The sequence below is a fragment of the Siniperca chuatsi genome, linkage group LG1 (assembly GCF_020085105.1).
Source record: "Siniperca chuatsi isolate FFG_IHB_CAS linkage group LG1, ASM2008510v1, whole genome shotgun sequence".
NCBI lineage: Eukaryota > Metazoa > Chordata > Actinopteri > Centrarchiformes > Sinipercidae > Siniperca > Siniperca chuatsi.
In genome coordinates, this window is record NC_058042.1 from 7,149,065 (window position 1) to 7,168,642 (window position 19,578).

At 38.0% G+C, this 19,578-nt stretch overlaps 1 protein-coding gene across 1 annotated transcript; it reads right to left on the reverse strand.

Moving 5' to 3' along the window:
- Nucleotides 1-4,462: 4,462 nt before the first annotated feature.
- Nucleotides 4,463-19,519, reverse strand: muc15 (mucin 15, cell surface associated). Its single transcript, XM_044198797.1, has 4 exons — nt 19,379-19,519; nt 11,941-12,800; nt 8,494-8,664; nt 4,463-6,296 (listed from the first exon to the last, which is right to left on the reverse strand). The coding sequence occupies exons 2-4, from the start codon at nt 12,779-12,781 to the stop codon at nt 6,181-6,183; spliced, it is 1,128 nt and encodes a 375-aa protein (XP_044054732.1). The 5' UTR covers nt 12,782-12,800; nt 19,379-19,519; the 3' UTR covers nt 4,463-6,180.
- Between the last annotated feature and the right edge of the window lie 59 nt (nt 19,520-19,578).

The following is a 19,578-nucleotide window of genomic DNA, read 5'->3' on the forward strand; positions in this document are numbered from 1 at the left end:
ATCATTGTTTTATCCTTTTATCATTAACACTGGTTCACAATTATGTTGTCATTAATCTACTTTCTTATTCTATGCTCTCTTATTTTCTCTTATTGCTGCTTTATTGTAAAATTGTGTGTATGCCACTCTAATTTCTGTGTGTTAAGTACGGAGCTAGAGCCAGGAGGCAATTAGCTTATCATAAAGGAAGCAGGGGGAAATTGTTAACCTGTCTCTAAGTTAAAAAATTTGCCTTCCAACACCTCTAAAGCTATCTCATTTGTTTAATCCGTACACAAACACAAATGATAAAAATGACAATTTATAGTATAGTTTGAGAAGGAGTTATGTTGTGTAATTATTTGTTGACAGGGGTGTGGCAAAAACTTCTGGACCCGATGCATAAGCAGTCTCTGTGGGCTCCCTCCTTCTCTTGATCCATGTCTCTTGCGCATCTTTTGAAAATATGTTTCAAATAATTTAGCCAACAACTGTACACATGAATCTGTGGTGGTTATTAGTGTTGTCACTAATGAACTGTTCATACCACATTTAAACAAGTAACAACAATCTATGATATGTGCTTAAGTCTGCACATTTAAATGAGGTTTGCTTGGCGTATCACGCTTAAGAGAACATTATTTTCTACATGTTTAAGTATTTAATATTCCCAAGGTACAAACCATCCTAGTTTTCTAACCCCTACATTGAGAAAATGCTCACTATACTGCATAATAAAAGACAACTGAATGAAGACTTCACTACAGTCATGTTTTATTTGCAGAAACAAGAAGACAAAAAAAATCAGCTTTCCAATAAGTGCTAGCCTATACAGTGCAGTATGTATGTATAATTTCAGTACATTTAATCTATCTTAGTATCCAAGCCCACAGTATAGTGGTTCAAAAGCATGAAGGCCTAAAAGCAAAGTAATTAAAACTTTAGAATGCTGGGAAAAAAAGTTAAAACTAGTTAGGTATGCTTAGGATAATATGATCAATCTTGCAGTGATTATTTCAAACTTCGATGCATCTTAGGGTACTGATGCTGACAGACATGACACGAGTGACGCCGAGATCAAAAAGTGGCTGATGGTGTTCCAGTAGTGGTTCAGCGACATATGCTGGTCCCTCGAGTCGTATGCCGCTTGTGTTCCACCGGCACATACCGTTTCCTATTGCCATTGAAATTGGCAAATTTATATTTTTTTCTGTCTTTATTGACAATGTGTAAATATATATATATATATATATATATATATATATATATATATACTGTATGCCCAGATGATAGCAACCGGTTACTCATTCAAGGTATTTATGATGAATAATAATATTCCATACCTATGCCCGCAATGTGGAGTTTTATATGATGTAATGCGTGATTGCGTTCTACTAACTAACAGACTGGCTATGGTGGCTAGGCTAACAATAGCTATGCTAGCTAAGGCTAGCTCCAATATTAACATTAGCATTAGTAATCTAAAATTATTTATAGCTTGGGGTACAGCCCACCCAACACACACACACACACCCCTGTTTGTTGATGCCCACCACAATCAGTGGTGATAATGCACTTTATAATAAATCTTGATTTTACTTAAATGTCCCCAAATGTGGCATATTTGAAGTAATTTATGTCTCTCTGTTATTCTGTCATTTATTTTTATTGAACCATTAATTCATTCGAATTGTGCTTATCTCATTTTCATCACGCTGGCAACTGGCATACAAAAATTTAATAGTGCACACCCACACATTATATTCTTTTTAAACACCGAATTAAGACGAGGCAGTCAAGTATTGTTGTGATTTGACATCAATATAACTTTTTTGGCAAAATGCTTTTTCAGTAGCAATAGTCAGACATTTGACTGGCTGGAAAGCCACGTCTGTTATGTAATAAACAAAGCAGTAGGCTTATTCATACATATCACATGCGGCTAACTGGCTAAACTAAAACTAATAGTTCGAGATTATGAGAACAATGTGGAATTGTGAGTACAATGTGATTCTACATGCAGCAAACAAGACTGAAGCTCTCATTTATTCAAGGGTTTCAGTAAAAAAAACTATTTTAAGATTTAAAATTCATATGCTGCTCTCCTTCTGTGTCACAAATTCACCAGATGAAGACATAAAGACACGTCAATATTTCCTGAATTTGCCAGGCACTGTAGCTGTTCGGGTGTTTTCAATGTGTTGTCAAACTGGAGTTCAAGCTGTTCCTTCTTTCACCAGAACTTGTCTTGTGGATTAGTGAGGCACGTTTGGCAACAGAGGCTGAAACAGCAGCTGCACATCAGTCTCCATATGTCACCGCTTCCTACCTTTCCTCCCAGTTATTAAGTAAAACTGGGAAATGTGAGGTCTATTATGATGATATATTCCAAATACTGATGTGGTTTTTTTTCCATCATATGTTGTTCATTAAGTTCAACGTGGCTTATCAATGAGAAGAAAAGAACAAACTGAAACTAATTCCTTTGATCTGTAGTTTCATTCTAAAAATAACATCATTACGCAACATCAATGCATTAAGGACATTAAAGTCAAATTGAAATTTGAATTCTCCTCACTTTTTATGTTAGGAAATATGATATTGCTATTTATTGATATATACGCTTTTCAAAATAGGATAACACACTTTTTAGATATGTTTGTGGAAACAGCATCTAACCTTCAAATCTCTGGGGGGCGTTTCCCATGGCAGAGGCTGACTGACAATTCAGGGCCAGTGTTGTCAACTGTCAACTTCCATGGTGCCTGTATAGCCTACAAACATTGATACAAGACATTATTTCCTTTTTCAGCAGCCCACATGGCGTTGGTTATGTACTGTCAGCAATTTAAAGGAATAGTTTGACATTTTGGAAAATACACTCCAGTAACTTCCTAAAGCCTCCGCTGGTTGCCTGACAACTTGTCCTGGCCAAGATATAGTTCGACACGTAACCCCCATAAAAAAGATATAACGTGTTAATCAGTGAGATTTAAAGATGCTCATAGGCAGATTTTGTTACCTTTGGGCAAAGCCAGGCTAGCTGTTTCCCCCTTTGTCCAGTCTTTATGCTAAGCTAAGCTAACTGGCTGCAGTCTCAAGCTACAGTACATATTTATTGTACAGTTGTGAGAATGGTACAAGAAAGTCCTTCAGGAATATGTTTCAGTTTTGAAGTAGTCCTTCAGGTATTGTGCATTGAATTGTCCTGCAGGACTTTTTTGTACTTTTCATTGAACGAATAAGCACATATCCTAAAATGTCAAACTATTCCTTTAAGACATCTGTCCCTTAGCATCAGTAGCAGGTAGTCCTGTAATCAGAGCACGGAGTACGAAGAAGTGCTCAAATCAGTGATGGGACTGAGCAATGGCTAACAATGTCAGGAACCCAGCTTATTAACTGCATGTTTGGCTGTTGGAATTAAAGTGATATTATGAACTATTTTTAGTAACCGCACACACAGATATTGCACCAATCAAATGTAACTGGGTGCCAAAAATTCACCCCCCCTGGGGAACACTAATTTAGGGGGTGCTAAAATGGAAGAAAAATAAATAAATAAAACATTTTACATTTTTTTTGGAAATGACATTTTTGACAAAGTAAATATACAAGTCAAAACAAAAACCAAGATATATGCTGATATCTCATTTTAACCACAGTGTTAAGACCTTAAACTTTAAATACTAAATTACATGTGACAGATTGTAACAAATTAAAAACACATAGTACAGATGTTTTCACCTGGAATGTGACTAAATATGCAACTTTGTTTCTGGAAAAACTTGTCTGTTGTGAATCTGTCTTCTGATTCTGTATTTTTGCCCTCTCACCTTTATCCTCCACCCTGATGTAAAGGGCCCATGTTCATTAAAAATCACATGATTCCAGCATAATGCACTGTTGACCGTTTAATTGCTGTAGTGGCTCATCTGATAAGTAGACAGTGAGTTGGATTATTACAGGCTAACAGGCTAAGATTTTAGGTTAAACTCATTTCCAACGAGTTAGCTTGAAGAAATTAATTCAAATTTAGCCAATAATAAATTTGACATAGCCTCAATTTAGATTGCAATCGTTTAATTTCATTCAAATTCATTTGGCACAGCTGGAAGTGTGAATTAACCTGCCTATATCCCACAATGAAATATGTACATTCTTCAGCAAGGACTTGGCATCAGTTAATTGATTTCAGAACCCTGCCAAACAACCACATCCTAAATTGTTGTGCTTAATTAAAACAGGCACAATCTCTCCACAGAGCACGTTTTTGTGAAGAATGAACAAAATCCTCGCTTGTGTAAATATGTTCTTGATACTAAATAAGCAGTGTGTGTATATCTGCATGTTTCTGTATGTGTTTAATGAATAAAAAAACATTTCTGTTTGAATATCTTGAATATGAATATGAGGAAATATTTAGATGATTTTCAAACTCATGTGAAAGCGTTTAATATCAAATCACAAAACAAAGAAAACATTTTGGGGGGTTTGTTTGTTTATTAAGGCATCATCAAGTTTCATTATTTTACAAGCAGCTATAAGCTATGTAGAAGTCTCCCATTATGCCCTGCATTATTTCTGCAGTAATCACTGAGATTCTTTAACATTGCAACACAAAACTCCTCTCTCTCTCAGACAAAATGCTTCTTGCGCTGTTTGATGTCTGAAATTAGAGCGAGGAAGGAAGCATATCTGCCGTACCTGCTGCTAACCATCTAACCAAACCAAAGAAATCACACATCACCGAGTTATTGTTGGCGGTTTAGGCCATGCTGAGGCACATATTAATCATAATCAGGACACATATTGATCGAGTGCGGAATTCACTCAGGTAATGATGAGTGAAAGGATTGAGGGAGCTGAAAGATTGATTTTCTGGATGGATTTTCTTCACATATACAGTTATAAAAGTGTGTTTTTATGTAACATAGAAAAGTAAGAAAGTTTAGAAATGAACAATTATGAAATAATGTTAGATATTATCGTATAAAGGCATTACATACATAAAAGGAAGAGAGATTGTTGTTAATCCCTGCATATTCCCTCCTTGCCCAACCACATCCTCCCAGTCAAAAAAGAGCGATACTTTTCTTGCTGAAGGTTGTCACTCAAAGTTACAGCAAACTTAGGAGAAGAATAACAATAAAAAAATAACATTTTTAAAAATTCAGCATCAGGTATGTTCTAATTTTCCTCTGCAGTAAGTATGCAGCAGGTAAACACTATGTAACTCTCCAAGGTGCACACTGTAGCGACGAGAAACTCAAATCTGTGTTTGGACACCTGGAGGTCAGAAGATTTAAGCAGTATATTATGATGATATAGTTGTTTCTACTGAGTAGTGCTTAGAGCAAATACACAACTCCCTTCTTGAATACCAAAACCTCAATCTATGAATAACAAAACAGCACCCAGCCTCCCTCCACCTCCCTCGCTGGTGTAGAAAAATAAACATTTTTGGTTTGATGGTTCGATTCTCCGACTGGCTGTGACTGCCAGTTGTGGAATATCTGAAAGCGCAGTTCAAATTTAACTTCTTATTGCCGTCCTTATGCCATAACAGGAGGTGATTGCTGATATAGATAATCCTATTGCTCACTATGGCTTCTGAATTTTGTTGCAAAGGCCTCAACGGGCCAGCTGTGTCATCTGTTATTTAGGCTGCAGAACAACAGCACTTTTTTCACAAATGTTTTGCATCAGCAGGAGTCTCCTTCTGTTTTTTTCTCTTTAGCTGATCTGATTAAATGCTAATGTCTCTGTTTTGTTTGTCTTCAACAGCATTTTGTGGCTTCTATTCTCACACAAAAGTATTCAAATTAAACCAAAAAACAAATATTCATTTTGAATTGACTGCAAAGCATATTCTTCATTAGCAAAGACTTCATTTGATTCCCTTTGGCAACATACATAAATGGCTGACAGTTAATTTTGGCTGTTGCAGTGTAGTTCAGATAGATTGCCTTCAGTGATCCCTCTATTTCAGTGCAATTAATCTACTCAACACAATGCTTAATCTAACATAAGTGTCATTTGTGGTGGCTGACAGCAGAACTTTACAAACTCCTTTGTAATTTCCATCCACAAATGTCACTTTCAGACAGTCTTATTTACAAAACTGCACATTATAAGTTGTCTATCAAATGCCAATAAGCACAAGTGGCAGTGGAGTTCATGACTTTGCTCTCTTCAGTTTCAGTGGTGTTCTGGGAAGTTGGTCATTTGGATGTTGTCCCCTTGGAGTCCTGGGTTGTAATAGGCTGAACCACCAAAGTTCAAGTCCAAAGGTTCGTTGTTGTCTAATCTGAGAACTAGAAATTAGACAAGTTAACATTAAACATTTGTACCATTGAGCTTTTAAAAGCCTCATTCTGACCTTGTATTATGCAGAAAAGCCGGCTGCATTTTCAGAATGCAGGATTCACATGGGAAGTTGAAGATGAAGATGTTTTTTGCCATCTGTGGTATTTAAAATCTGTTATTAAAAAGTCAAGTTTTTGACTTGCAACTAAACCTGGTATTGAAGGGAAAATCTACCTCAAATCTCAAAAATGTGTGTAAAAGTGATTTTTAAATTATTAATATATTTTTTATCACTAAAAGGAAAAAAACAAGGTATTTGGTAAATGTAGCTTACAGGTCGAGGACAGTCGTATTAGCAGTGGTATTGAATAATGTCTATACAGATTTGTAATTATGCATATGATGCAAAGTGACAGGCTCTCTCTGGCTTCTCGCAGGCCCATTATCATTACTGTTTGAGCATGAAGCTTATGAGCACGTAATTTACATACTCGGCTGCGACTGGGCAGTTATTTTCTCATGTTGCCACTATACTGGTGCTCTGCAAAGTGGTTCATTTGTTGAGCACTGCATTTTATATCTAAGTCCCTCTACATTGTTAAAAGTTATATTGTATGAAATTGCAAAGCTGTTTACCACAACAGAGCTTTTTCTCCATTTTGTTTTGGAAGATTGCTTTCGTTTCATGAGGGAATCATTGAGTAGTGATCGGCGTCGCCAGCATGTTTTTCAAGGATCTATTCACATTGAAAGGCATCCTGCTCCTCCAGTGTTTGAGAATGTATGTATAAAATGGGCTTTAGGACCTTGCATTTAGAATGTAATCTGACTCGTCTTAAATATGCAGGTATACCTGTATGCTGCAGCAGAAAAAAACCCATACAGTTTAATTTCAGTTGGACCTTAACAGAAAGGTTAAGTAATTATGAGGGAGGGTAGGGAAATGGTGAGAACAAACTGCTGTCTTCTTCTGAGTTCATGGCAAGAATGAGACAAATTGCAAACTGTCATAGTACATGATCCCATTTTTAATGGTATGGTTACTTCATTAAAGCAGGATGGAGTTATGTGCTTCTGTGTGTGTGTGTGTGTGTGTGTGTGTGTGTGTGTGTGTGTGTGTGTGTGTGTGTGTGTGCGTGAGAGAGAGCGAGAGCAACAAGAGGTTAAAGGAATAGTCTGACATTTTGGGAAATATGCACATTTTTGGTGCCACTGTTTTTTTTTCTGTATAAATTTATTTTCCTGTATATTTAGGTTCCTGAAATAAATAATAGGCTAATAGAAGAGCATTTGTCAACGTGCGTGTTTATTTCCACATGCAACAGTTTCCAATAATTTGTGTCTAATAAACACAACATTCTCAACATTTGAGGCTGTGGGTACGTTCATAATTGTCATGGGATGTTTAACAAAGTAAAGTGAACCATTGCCTGTCCACTGTGGGTTGGCATTTTTATTCTGTCTCAGCGGAAAAAAAAAACCCATTCAGTTTCTTTGTTGTCCCAGGCTAAATAGTCTCTGTATGAAGTGAAATGTATTGATAGTATATTTTTGCACGTAGGCGGGCACATTCATGTGTGTGCGTGTAAATACCCTCCCACCCCAACCCCCGAAAAATAGGGCTCCCCGAAAGCCATTGTGTAATTCGAACACTGAGAAGAGTAATACCGCTATCATGTTTGTACCTGTTCTACACAGGCTATGGTCTGTACTTTAAATATGTAGCTACAGCCAGCACCAAGTTACCTTAGCTTAGCATAAAAATTGGAGGTAACAAAATTCTCCTACCAGCACCTCTAAAGCTCTAGTTAACACGTTAGCTCGTTTGTTTAATCCATTTAAAAAAAAATGAAAGTGGGGGTTATGTATCAGACTATTTCCCAAAAATGCTGCACTAGTGGAATAGTTAGTGACTGAGCATGCAAGTGTGTGAGTGAGTGACTGTGCATCATTGTGTAGTAATAAAAATGGGCAGCGTACTGTTTTTAGCACAGTTTTATTTTAGCATTTGACCACCCACTTACCAGTTTTTTTAATATAAGAAAACTTTGTCAGATCAAGTTGGCAACCCTAATTAAATTATTATTAAAAATCAAGCCATCACTGGTAACAGTGTAATTACATGTGTCCTAGGGTGGAATTCTCCTTTAAAATGCAAACAAAGCTCAGCATTTACTGTATAAGGGGGTGTAGGATCTAACATACCTGGGTCTGCAGGATACTCCTCAACCAGTTTCCTGTGAGAGAACCCCTTCTGGTGTTTCTTTTTCAGGATGATGTAGGCTACCAGTCCCACACAGGCCACAGCCACCGTGATTCCCAGTACAGCTCCCCACATTTTCTTTCTTTTACTGTTGTGGGAATCTGCTGCTAAACCTTCATTGGAGGAATGGGGTCGAGGGGGAAGGAGAGAGTAATAAATAATTTGTCAACAACAAAATTATTTATATCAACTGCCGTCTTTGAGGGTTAATTGTCAGATAATTATGGCTGAAATGTGTTTTTGAAATAGTGTTTCCAGTGGCAGCCCTCTGCATGGATACACATCCCAATTAGTCAGCTGAACAGATTTGTCTAATTTACGCTGCGATAATTAATGCAATTAACATGCCAAGATCACGATAATTTCTTGAATACATGTGAATACATTTTAAGGCGGCAGGCTGTGCTCATCATCTAGCTAACGTGAAATGTGACTGAACATTGCTTTAGTTCCCATTACATCACTTTTAAATGAATGCACTGAGAGTTTGAATGACGTAATTGATTCAGTTTCTCCACAGACATGTAAATAGGCCTATAGCACAGAGCTAATCATTAACTGCTCACATTATGACAGCTGTACAGGTGTGAAAAACATGTACGACATAGGTGTCAAGTATGATGTAGATGCTGAATCCATACAGTTAAAAATATAAGTGACCAACTAACAAAAGCTTCTATTAACAAGACTACCTCTTCTAACCTTTTCTATTCTAGCAATTAATGTTTTAACGTAATGTGTAACTGTGAAAGCTTAAGACCGTAGACTTAAAGTTCGTACTTGTAATTGTAAAAGTTACTTTTTCTACTCTTCTATTTCATGGTTTGTGCACAGCAGTGGGAGGGAAAGGCAGTTTGTGAAAGTGACACAATTGTCTTCAATATCCTTTGACATAGAAATGCTACATTTGTATTTTATCAGGACTCACACATAAATAATTCAGTAGCTCCGTTTACCTACAAATGGTTCAATTTACCCACTTGCTAGGATCAGTTTACTCCTAACCTGGGGCAAGTTGAACCAAACGTCCTTTTTTTTCAAACATTGTATTTCAATTCCTGTTTTTTGTTCTTGTTCTTGTTTTTCTTTAGCTGCATTTTTCCACTTCATGTGAAAGTAGACATAATACAATATGAGTGGAAGTATTTGTGTTAGTGATGTCTTATTTGTTCTTGCCGGAAAAACATTTAAAGTAAAAATGTGGTCATCTTACCCTACTCTCCTTTCAGTGTTAGCTAACAAATATGTATTGAGGAAGTCATAGACTTTTGTTATAAAGTCAGCAATAAAATGCAAATAGTGGTACATGCAAATAAAACTATATCACCCTCACCTACGTAAATCCCTTGTAGGTATTTAAGTATCCATGCTGGCGGCGTGGCGCCATGGAAGGTAATATCAGTCTGTTGGTCAGTCAGTCTGTCCGTCGGCCCCACTTTGGTCAGATATAGCTCAACAACTATCGGATGGATTGCTATGAATTTGGCAGATATATCCCAGAGGATGAATCCTACTGACTTTGGTGACCCCCTGACTTTTCCTCTAGCGCCACTATGAAGTTGATATTTGTGATTTTGGCTTGATTTTGGCCATTTTGTACGTGGTGTTTAGTGCTAATTAGCAAATGTTAGCTAACATGTTACAGTAAAATAAGATGGTGAACAACATCAGCAACATTGACATTGTGAGCATATTAGCATGCTGATGTTAGCATTTAGCTCAAAGCAGCGCTGTGTTGCTTTGAGCAGCCTCACAGAGCTGCTAGCAAAGCTGCAGACTCTTAGTCTTGCTGTATTATTATGAAACATCATTACAACCTGACAGTGGCAGACTCAGGCTGTTTTAGGGGCAGGGGTGAAAAAAATTAAAAGGACACCAGCTGTATGTGGCGTGGTATATAGCACTGTATTGCATTTTCTCCACTAGAAGGGCATCCAAGAGGGCACTTTTGCGGTGTTTTTTCAAATATGTGGGGCACGAGGCATCCACAAGTGCAACCTGATGTCATAACAACTGCATGTTGCCTTGGTCTAGTGAGGACAAGCAGCTGGAGTAAATGGATATTTTTATTTATTGATGGCAGTAAAAACAAAGTTGCCTTGTAGGCTCATATTTATAGACTCTATGTTTATCTGTACTCAACCGTCTGTGCTTTTGTACAGTTTTTGTGCACACACTGTGCCTGTCATGGTAACTGTGGAGCAGTTTTTTCTTCCTGTGTTGCCTGCAGTTTCACAACTGTTTTCCCACTGTTTATTGCCATCATCTGTTAGTGTTATGTCCTGCTGTCACATCTGTCCATGTGATGCGAGTTTTATTTTAATCCCAACCTCGCGCCGGCTCTCTAAAGGCCTTTTTTCCCCCTCTTGCCATGGTGTCAGTAGTGAGCTCGCCTACACATATATTTTGCAGGAAAAGTATCTTTTATTCCTGACTGCACTTGGCCTCATCAACAAGGCCCGGGACCCTCACTGACACAGCCTCTTATCCCGCCCCGTGGACGCTACATGTTACATTAACGTAAAGCCTCCACATCTCACCCAATGCATTACATTAACGCACGTTTTTGGTTTATTATCTTTGTACAATGCACATATTCTTCATACTTTACAGTGTGAATATTTGCACATCCCTTGGTCAGTATTTTCTTGACTTTTGCAGTACTTGCTTTTTTTTCTCTTACTGTGTTTATTGTTATGCACCAAAATACCAAGGCAAATTCCTTGTAGGTGAAAACCTAATTGGCAATTAACCTGATTCTGATTCTGATTTTTGAGTAGATAGATAGATAGAAAGATTCCAGTCCTATCTCCTTGATCTTGTGGTCGACACCAAAGACTAGTCTCACGCCCTGCACAGAGGCAGCAAAAGTATCTTTGACCTCAGTCCCTGACCACCTCTTGCAGGTTTTTGCCACTAAAACAGAGTTTCATTGTCCTGCTGAGAAGGTGGTTGTAATAGACCCCTTCACTCATAGCTGCCACATCGATAGCACCTGAAACCCAATCCAACCTTTTCCTTTGAAATAAGGGGTGTTTGTCCTCTGCCAGTGGGAAAAAAGATGAAGGCAAATGTGGGTCAGGGAAAGGGCGGAAAAAGCTATGTGTAAAACAAGCAACAGTGATTTGTATGCTCTTAAGCAAAAAAAGTGTTACTTTAAAACCAAGTCTCTAAAGGTGATCTGTAAAGGATTTTGTGCCTATTCTGTTACCTTATGGCTCAAACCTTAACACAAGTCAGTCAGGAGGACTTGAAATTTCACACCAATATAATTTTTTCCTGGTATCTTTCTATAAAGTTATGTCATGCTGCTGGGAAGATGCACAAAGTAGTTTTCTGGACACAGAAATGTGCACCAGATACTGTGACACCTGAAACTGCAGCAGTACCTCTTTCTGAGCTGCTCCCTGAGGCTGCACTTTTGTCTGTCTTGTTGGCCTTCTCAGGTGTGTTCAGAGCAATGGTAGTCATAGTCGCAGGGCTCGTTTCTGTGGTCTCAGATAGGAACACTGTTGTAGATGAAGTCGTGGAGGGTGTTTCGTTTATCTCTGGCGTCGTTGTAGTTGTTGTGGTTGTTATGGCTGTTATGGTTGTTGTGTTGGTAGATTCTGTAGCATTTGTTAACCCTGTATCTTTGTCTGGTTTTGTTGTGGATTCTTGCGTAGCATTGCTCTCTGGAGCCATGGTTGTCGTCTGTAAATCAGTGTGATTGGAGTAATCTGAGAAGCTGGTGGAGTTTTGTGCACTCAGATGAGTTGTAAAATTGTAAAATTCCTCCTTGGCTTCTGTCATATTGATTTGGCTTGAGTTTGTGGGATCTGTAGTTGCAGTAGTTGGAGAAACGGTAGCATCTGGCAATTCAGGTTGATTGGTTGCAAAGGTTGGAAATTTATCAGAAACAGGCAGATCATTGGATGTTTCATTTTCATACTTCTCCTGGCTGGCTACATTCTCCTCTTCTCCACTTTTTAATGCCATGGAGCCAGATGCTATCCCACTGTTGAAATCATTAATTGACTCCAAAGCAGTCGCATCAGCTCCCTGATCATATTCTGTCTCCTCTTCAGTAACTGCAGCGTTTTGACTTCCAACTGTATTTTTGGGTAGTTCACGGAACCAGCTTTTATCAATTGTCCTCCCCGGAGAGTCGGTTGAATCTTGGAGCGATGCCAGGTGAAAGGCTTGGACAAGCAGAAGGAGGCCTGCTGTGATTTTTAAATACAGTTGCATTTTCCCTTTTGGTTTCACTCTGAAATACAAGAGAGAATGTAAAACATTATTTTACTTCTTAAAATAAATATAATCCATTGTGGTTTTCAACGTGCCAAAAGTTGAGCAGGTTCAGATTCACATTTGAACACTGTGATATATGTGAGTGCTCACTAATTAATACAGATTATGTGATGGTTGGAAAAGGAACATTATTGTTTATCAACTTTCAGTGGAATCGTGTGATGGTGATTTAATTACTGTTTTGTCATTTTACAAAATTTTGTTCTCAAAATTAATAATTCTCAGCAGATTATCAACAAAAAAATAACATTTTGCTTGTTTATTTGTTTGTTTTTATTTTTGTTTTACACATCTGAAGAGTTTGGTTTGATGTAATCAATGAATAAAAGAGAATTGCCTTGAAAATCAGTTTGAATCCTTTTATGTGTTGAGCGTCACAGTTCATTGTTGACCTTGAAAACATCTGTTGACAAAACAGTCTCTACTCAAGGTCCACTTACTTGCTTGTTTGGAAGCTTTTGACTCTATCACTATTATTTTGTAAACTGCGGTCAAATATGAACCATCCGTGAAGCTCACGAGAAGTTGTAAAAATGCTTAAAATAATAGTACGTTTGAACATCTACAGTTCAACCACAACTGAGAAAACTTCTAATGAAGCTAAAGAAGTCCATACAGTTGAGATCTCCAGAACAAGTAAGTAAGTGGATCAGGAGTGGACATTGTTTTGTTAATTTTTTAGGCAAGTTAGGGAAGTTTATTTGTATGGCACATTTGAAATGTGACAACAAGACAATTCCAAGTGCTTCACATAAAACAACATAGGGCAATATAAAAAGACATTTAAAAACACTTAAAAAGAGTTAAATAGAAAATTAAAACAAGATAAAACAGGAGAGTAAAAGGTTACAGTGCAGTGTGTAGCAGAGTTTGTTCCAGATATATGGTGCATAAAAGCGTAAAACGCTGCTTCTCCATGCTTAGTTTTGACTCTGGGGACAGAAAGCAGACCAGACGACTTGAGAAGTCTGGATGGCTCATAATGTAGCAGAAGATCAGAAAAGTACTTAAATGGCCCTAAACCATTAAGTGCTTTATAAACCAGCAGTAGTATTTAGAAATCAATTCTTTGACAGACAGGAAGCCAATGTAAAGACCTCAGAACTGGAGTGATGTGATCCACTTTCTTGGTCTTAGTGGGGACGCGAGCAGCAGCGTTCTGAATCAACTGCAGCTGTCTGATCAATTTTTTAGAGAGACCTGTAAAGACAGTAGTTGAGTCGACTGAAGATAAATGCATGGACAAGTTTTTCCAAATCCTGCTGAGACATAAGTCCTTTAATCCTGGATATATTCTGAAGGTGGTAGTAGGCGGACTTTGTAATTGTTTTAATGTGGCTGTTGAAATTCAGGTTTGAGTCCATGACTACACCAAGCTTTCTGGCTTGGTTTGTGGTTTTTAACATTACTGATTGAAGCCGAGCGCTGACTTTTAATCGTTCCTCCCTGGCTCCAAAAACAAAGACTTCGCTTTTATCTTTGTTTAATTGAAGAAAATTCTGGCACATCCAATCGTTGATTTGTTCAATGCACTTACTCAGCGCTTGTATTGGACCATAGTCCCCTGGTGACATTGTTATGTAAATTTGCGTGTCATCTGCATAATTATGGTAACATATTTTGTTGTTTTCCATAATCTGAGCCAGTGGGAGCATGTATATGATAAACAGAAGAGGCCCCAGAATAGAGCCTTGGAGAACTCAACATGTAATTTTTGTCCACTCAGATGTGTAATTACCTATAGACACAAAGTAGTCCCTGTCCTTTAAGTAGGATTCAAACCAGTTTCATACTGTGCCAGAAAATCCCACCCCGTTTTCCAGTCGGTCTAATAATATGTTGTGGTCGAATACAGCACTGAGATCCAATAATACCAAGACTGAAATTCTTTATTCGTTTAAGTGGATGTTGTTTGAAGACTTTAACAAGAGCAGTCTCAGCGCTGTGGTGTGCTCGAAAATCTGACTGGAAGACATCAAAACAGCTGTTTAATGCCAAGAAGTTGTTCAGCTGTAGAAAAACAGCTTTTTCAATGATTTTACTTAAAAACGGGAGGTTTGAAATGGGCCTGTAATTGTTCATTAGTGACGTATCTAGATTGTTCTTTTTTAAGAGTGGCTTGATGACTGCAGTTTCTAGGGCCTGTGGGAAGACACCTGAGAAAAGAGACATGTTGCGATTTGTAGAAGATCTGAGGCCATGCAATTAGAAACATTTTTGAAAAAGCCTGTTGGCAGACAATCAAGGCAGCAAGAAGAGGATTTCAGATGTTGTATAATGTCCTCCAAGTTTTTATGGTTAATAGACTCAAATTGTGTCATGCTATTTGAATTGATTTTAAGTGGACACAAGGACAACACATACCCCGTACCTGATATGGAGGCACTGACTGCCTGTCTAATTTTCTGAATTTTGTCAGTGAAGAAGGAGGCAAATTCATTGCAGGCCCTGGTAGATAGAAGTTCAGAGGCTACTGACACAGGAGAGTTTGTTAGCCTGTCAACAGTAGCAAGCGAGGCACATGCATTATTATCATTTTTGGCAATGATGTCAGAGAAGGAGGACTGCCTTGCATTTCTCAGTTCTAAATTATAAATGCAAAGTCTCTCTTTGTAGATGTCATAATGAACCTGGAGAAATTGTCTCATTATATCATATCATTATACTGATTTCAATAATATCAGCCAAATCTACATTTGGCTGATATTATTTGACAATTTGACAATATGCCATAGTGTATCCATGATATGTCAAAATAACCTGAAATTATCAGCACAGAGCAATTATCTCCTTAGGAAATTAGTTGCAAAAAACACAAAAGAGGAATACCTTGATTTACCAAGAACAATAAATATTTTTCTGCATATAACAGGCTACTCTTATAACCAGGCAAAAATGCATTTGCTGTGAGTGTTTGTGTGGCAATCCTCAAAACCCATACCCATGGTAATAGTTTCACAATATAATTATATGAAATGTGATAATTACAAGTTATTCCCTTGTAATTTTGAGTCCGAATATAAAGAGATCGGGGGCTGGACATACATTTATCTTTTCTTCAAATGAAAACTGAAAGGCAAAAAACGTTGGGGGTTTTTTGTTGTTATTTTCTGTTTCCTGCTTTCTCCCAGTGTCTGAGGAGTCTGTTTACCTCCTGCTCAGGATGAACACCATCAGTAAGGAGCCACAGGTCTTAAACTTGTGTTCATCACAGCCTTCAAACTCTCCCTGACCACACGCAAAGACTCAGTGTGCAACAAGACATCTCTGTTTGTTCCTATTTTCCAGGAGCACAAAATCACCTGCTTCAACAGCGCAGGTCAGCTGCAGTGACAAAGGTGATAATGAAAATCCTTGAACGACTAATCCTGTCCCACCTATCGTCTTTCAGCGAACTCCTCAGTTGATGGCGCGGTGAACATGGGCCTCAACACATGAACGTGACATCCCCGGCTGCTACATCAGGAGCTTGTTGGTGAATTCAACGCGGTCGTCCCTGAATTGTTACACAGCGAGTTACCAGTTCAACATAGTCTCAACACAATCTCCAGTGAGATACAGAGGTGCCCTGTGAGCTATGTGTTCTCCCCTTGGCTTCACTCCAATACACAAATGATTGCAGCTCCAGTTATTCCCTACAGGGCACTCCTACTGAGAATCACTTTGTTGATTGGTTACTTTGTTCTGAGCTGATTCTTGTTATAAGCAGTGCAAATGGCTCCGTCTACAGTGTGTAATGTTGTGGCCTGCAGCGACAGAGGTTTGAGCATACAAATCTGGAGATTTGACAATTCTGTCATAACATATTAGCATATTTTAACGAGTCAATAAAGGTGTCACTAACAGAAAATTAATTTCAAAGAACAAATTTTCTTTTAAACCAATGGATTGTTCATCTCTTTATGCAATCAAATCTATCCATAGTCTACAAGTTGCGATTTCTGAAAAGGTGCAAGCAACTTCTCACCCATTTCATAATTACAAAAGATGAAACATGCAGTCGTATTGATTGCCAATGACCACTGAGCCAGGAATGTTAATCTGTGGTCAGTTTCTCAACAAGCTTGCTTATCGTCCACTCATCACGTGTTTTTTTGTGTTTTTTTACTCTGCTGGAAATAACCCAGTCTGCTGTGTGAACGCAGGATCAATCAAACTGCTGAAGTTTGCTGATTATGCCACGCTAAGAGCACATAATTAAAGAAAATGGCTCAATCCACCAAGATAGGAGGAGGGGGTGAACAATTTTGAGCTTATAACTCTGCAGCCGTGAAAATAATTAATTGGAATAAACTGACCGATTCATTTGCACCTAGATATTAAAGTTCACAACTGTAAACCTGGCTGAAAATAGCTTTTTAGCATCTTCAGCGCTCTCAAGTCAAAGGTTAGTGTTTTGACTCACCTGCCATGTTATCACCAGAAGAAATAGAGTTGAAAAGTGTTTTCAGTAAGAAACATCCAATCACAAAACCTTAAAATTTGGTTGGCTGCGCAACTTATGGTGAGCAGAAGCTCAAGATTACACTTTGTAGAGACCTGATACTATATTCAACAGTTTAAATCAGTTTAGTTTTGGATTCTGGGTCAATTTTGGATACATTTCGTAACTATAGTGCTGTGTTTTGTTCCCAATTGCAACAATAAAGCATAGTGAATTTGCTACAGTTCTAATTTGTGGATTTAACTGGCATTGTCACCTTAGAAACAGCAGCTAAGGCTCATGAGTGTTTTAGTCTTTAAAGCTGTCTGCCATACCAAACTGACAGAAAAAAACATGATTTCTCACAAGCAAAGTTGAAATAATAAAATCTCCCTGTCATAACATTAACTTATTGTTGAATTATCCAGAAGACTCCCATGTTTCTAAGTTGCAGAACATTGAGAATATCATCAAAAGCAAATTCACAACTCTATAAATTATATACATTTTTTACATTTACATTTTTAAGTGAAAATGTCACTACTACCAGTACAGTGACTTTGGATTTCATCCCCCCCCCTCTCCCCACATAATAATATTTTTTTAACCAGCAGAGCACGCTTAAGTGTGAATCCTAACATACACCCTGTAGAGGATAAAAGCGTCATTACGGGTTCTGCTTTGTTTAGATTTGTACTGTGTTAAGGTGTATATGGTGAGCAGGGACAAGATTTTATATCATGTAGACAATAATCAATGACTTTGAAAATGTTGCTAGGTGACCTATCCTGATTTGTAGCTGCCACAGACAAATGTTACCCCTATTGTTTGTTTGGCACATGTGGGCAGCTGAAATTCAAACCAGTGATTCCTGTTTTGTGTAAACTCAACCTGTCACTTCCTGTCCATACTAAAAATATCCTTACATCTTTCATTACATTGGGCATAGCTGTGTGGAACAACTCCACCTTTTTTTAGAAATTACAGCAGCAAACTGCCCGCCCCGCTGAGAGAGTATTTGGCCGCCGAGGCAGAGATGTTCACTTCTGACCCTTCGCACTCAGAGAAAGCCGCCTGTTGAACAGAGTTCCCACTCTGCTGGTCTGTCAGAGTCTGTACCAGCTATCAACTCAACAGCTCTGTCAACCGTGACTTTACAAAGATCCAGTCCCACACACATACACACACACACACACACACACACACACACACACACACACGGACTTAAAGAAACACAAATACAAATACACACTGTGAACTCCTTCAACCCAGTCGCAGACACTAATTACCTGACATTTATGTTGTTATTGTATTAAATCACTCAATTTGTTTAAAGTTCACCTGTGTTATTATCACCTTTTAATATACTATAATTTGTGTTACTACATGGAAAAACCTCAATATGTGTTTGACAAAATCCCAAGCAGGTAACTAAGTACATTTACTCAAGTACCGTACTTAAGTACAGTTTTGAGGTACCATTTAATGCTTCTTTATACTTCTACTCCACTACATTTCAGAAAGAAGTTGTATTTTTATAGTGTGGTATTACATTTTTTATTCAAGTAGATGACCTAAATACTTCTTCCACCACTTATCCCAAGTTCATTAGTCACTGCGCTACAGGGCTCTTACTTCTTACTTATGTAACTGCATTGTATGCATTCCCCTGTTTAAGTTATGTAGGGTCCTTCATTATGTATGTCACTTGGTGGGATGTTTTGGCACCCAGCGACAAATTCTTCTTACTTTCATATTGAAAATGAAAACATTTCTGTTCCTGAACTTCTGATATTTTTACTCTCTCACAAGAGGAAGCAGTGGCAAAAACTGACGCATAGACGCATCTTAAGCATTTTACACATTTTAAGTGTAACTCATTCATGTTACAGTTGCCAAATATAAAAAATTATTGTAAAAGAAGTCTTTACATTAAGATATGCTTAAAAAAAGAGGTTATTTGTGATTCTTTTAGTTTAACTTAAAAATATAACAGCGACTCAAATCTTATTAAACATATTTAGACAAAAATTCATCCATCCAGTTTATAGCCCCGCACATTTCCTGAGAAAAATAAGACAGAATTAAATCCTTCCTCAGTAAATCCTTACCTTATTCTTAGGCTATATCAGATGAGTACAGGTGCACAGGCAACAAAATCTCTTCACTGAGCTGCCAACATGTGAGAGTGAATCAACAATCGGCCTGGAGAGAAAAGCAGGGAAGGAGGGAGGAGGGCCCAACAGAGTGGCATTCAGGGAACAACCTGCTCAACCTGCTTCTGCACCTGCCAGCAATAGCAACACACCCT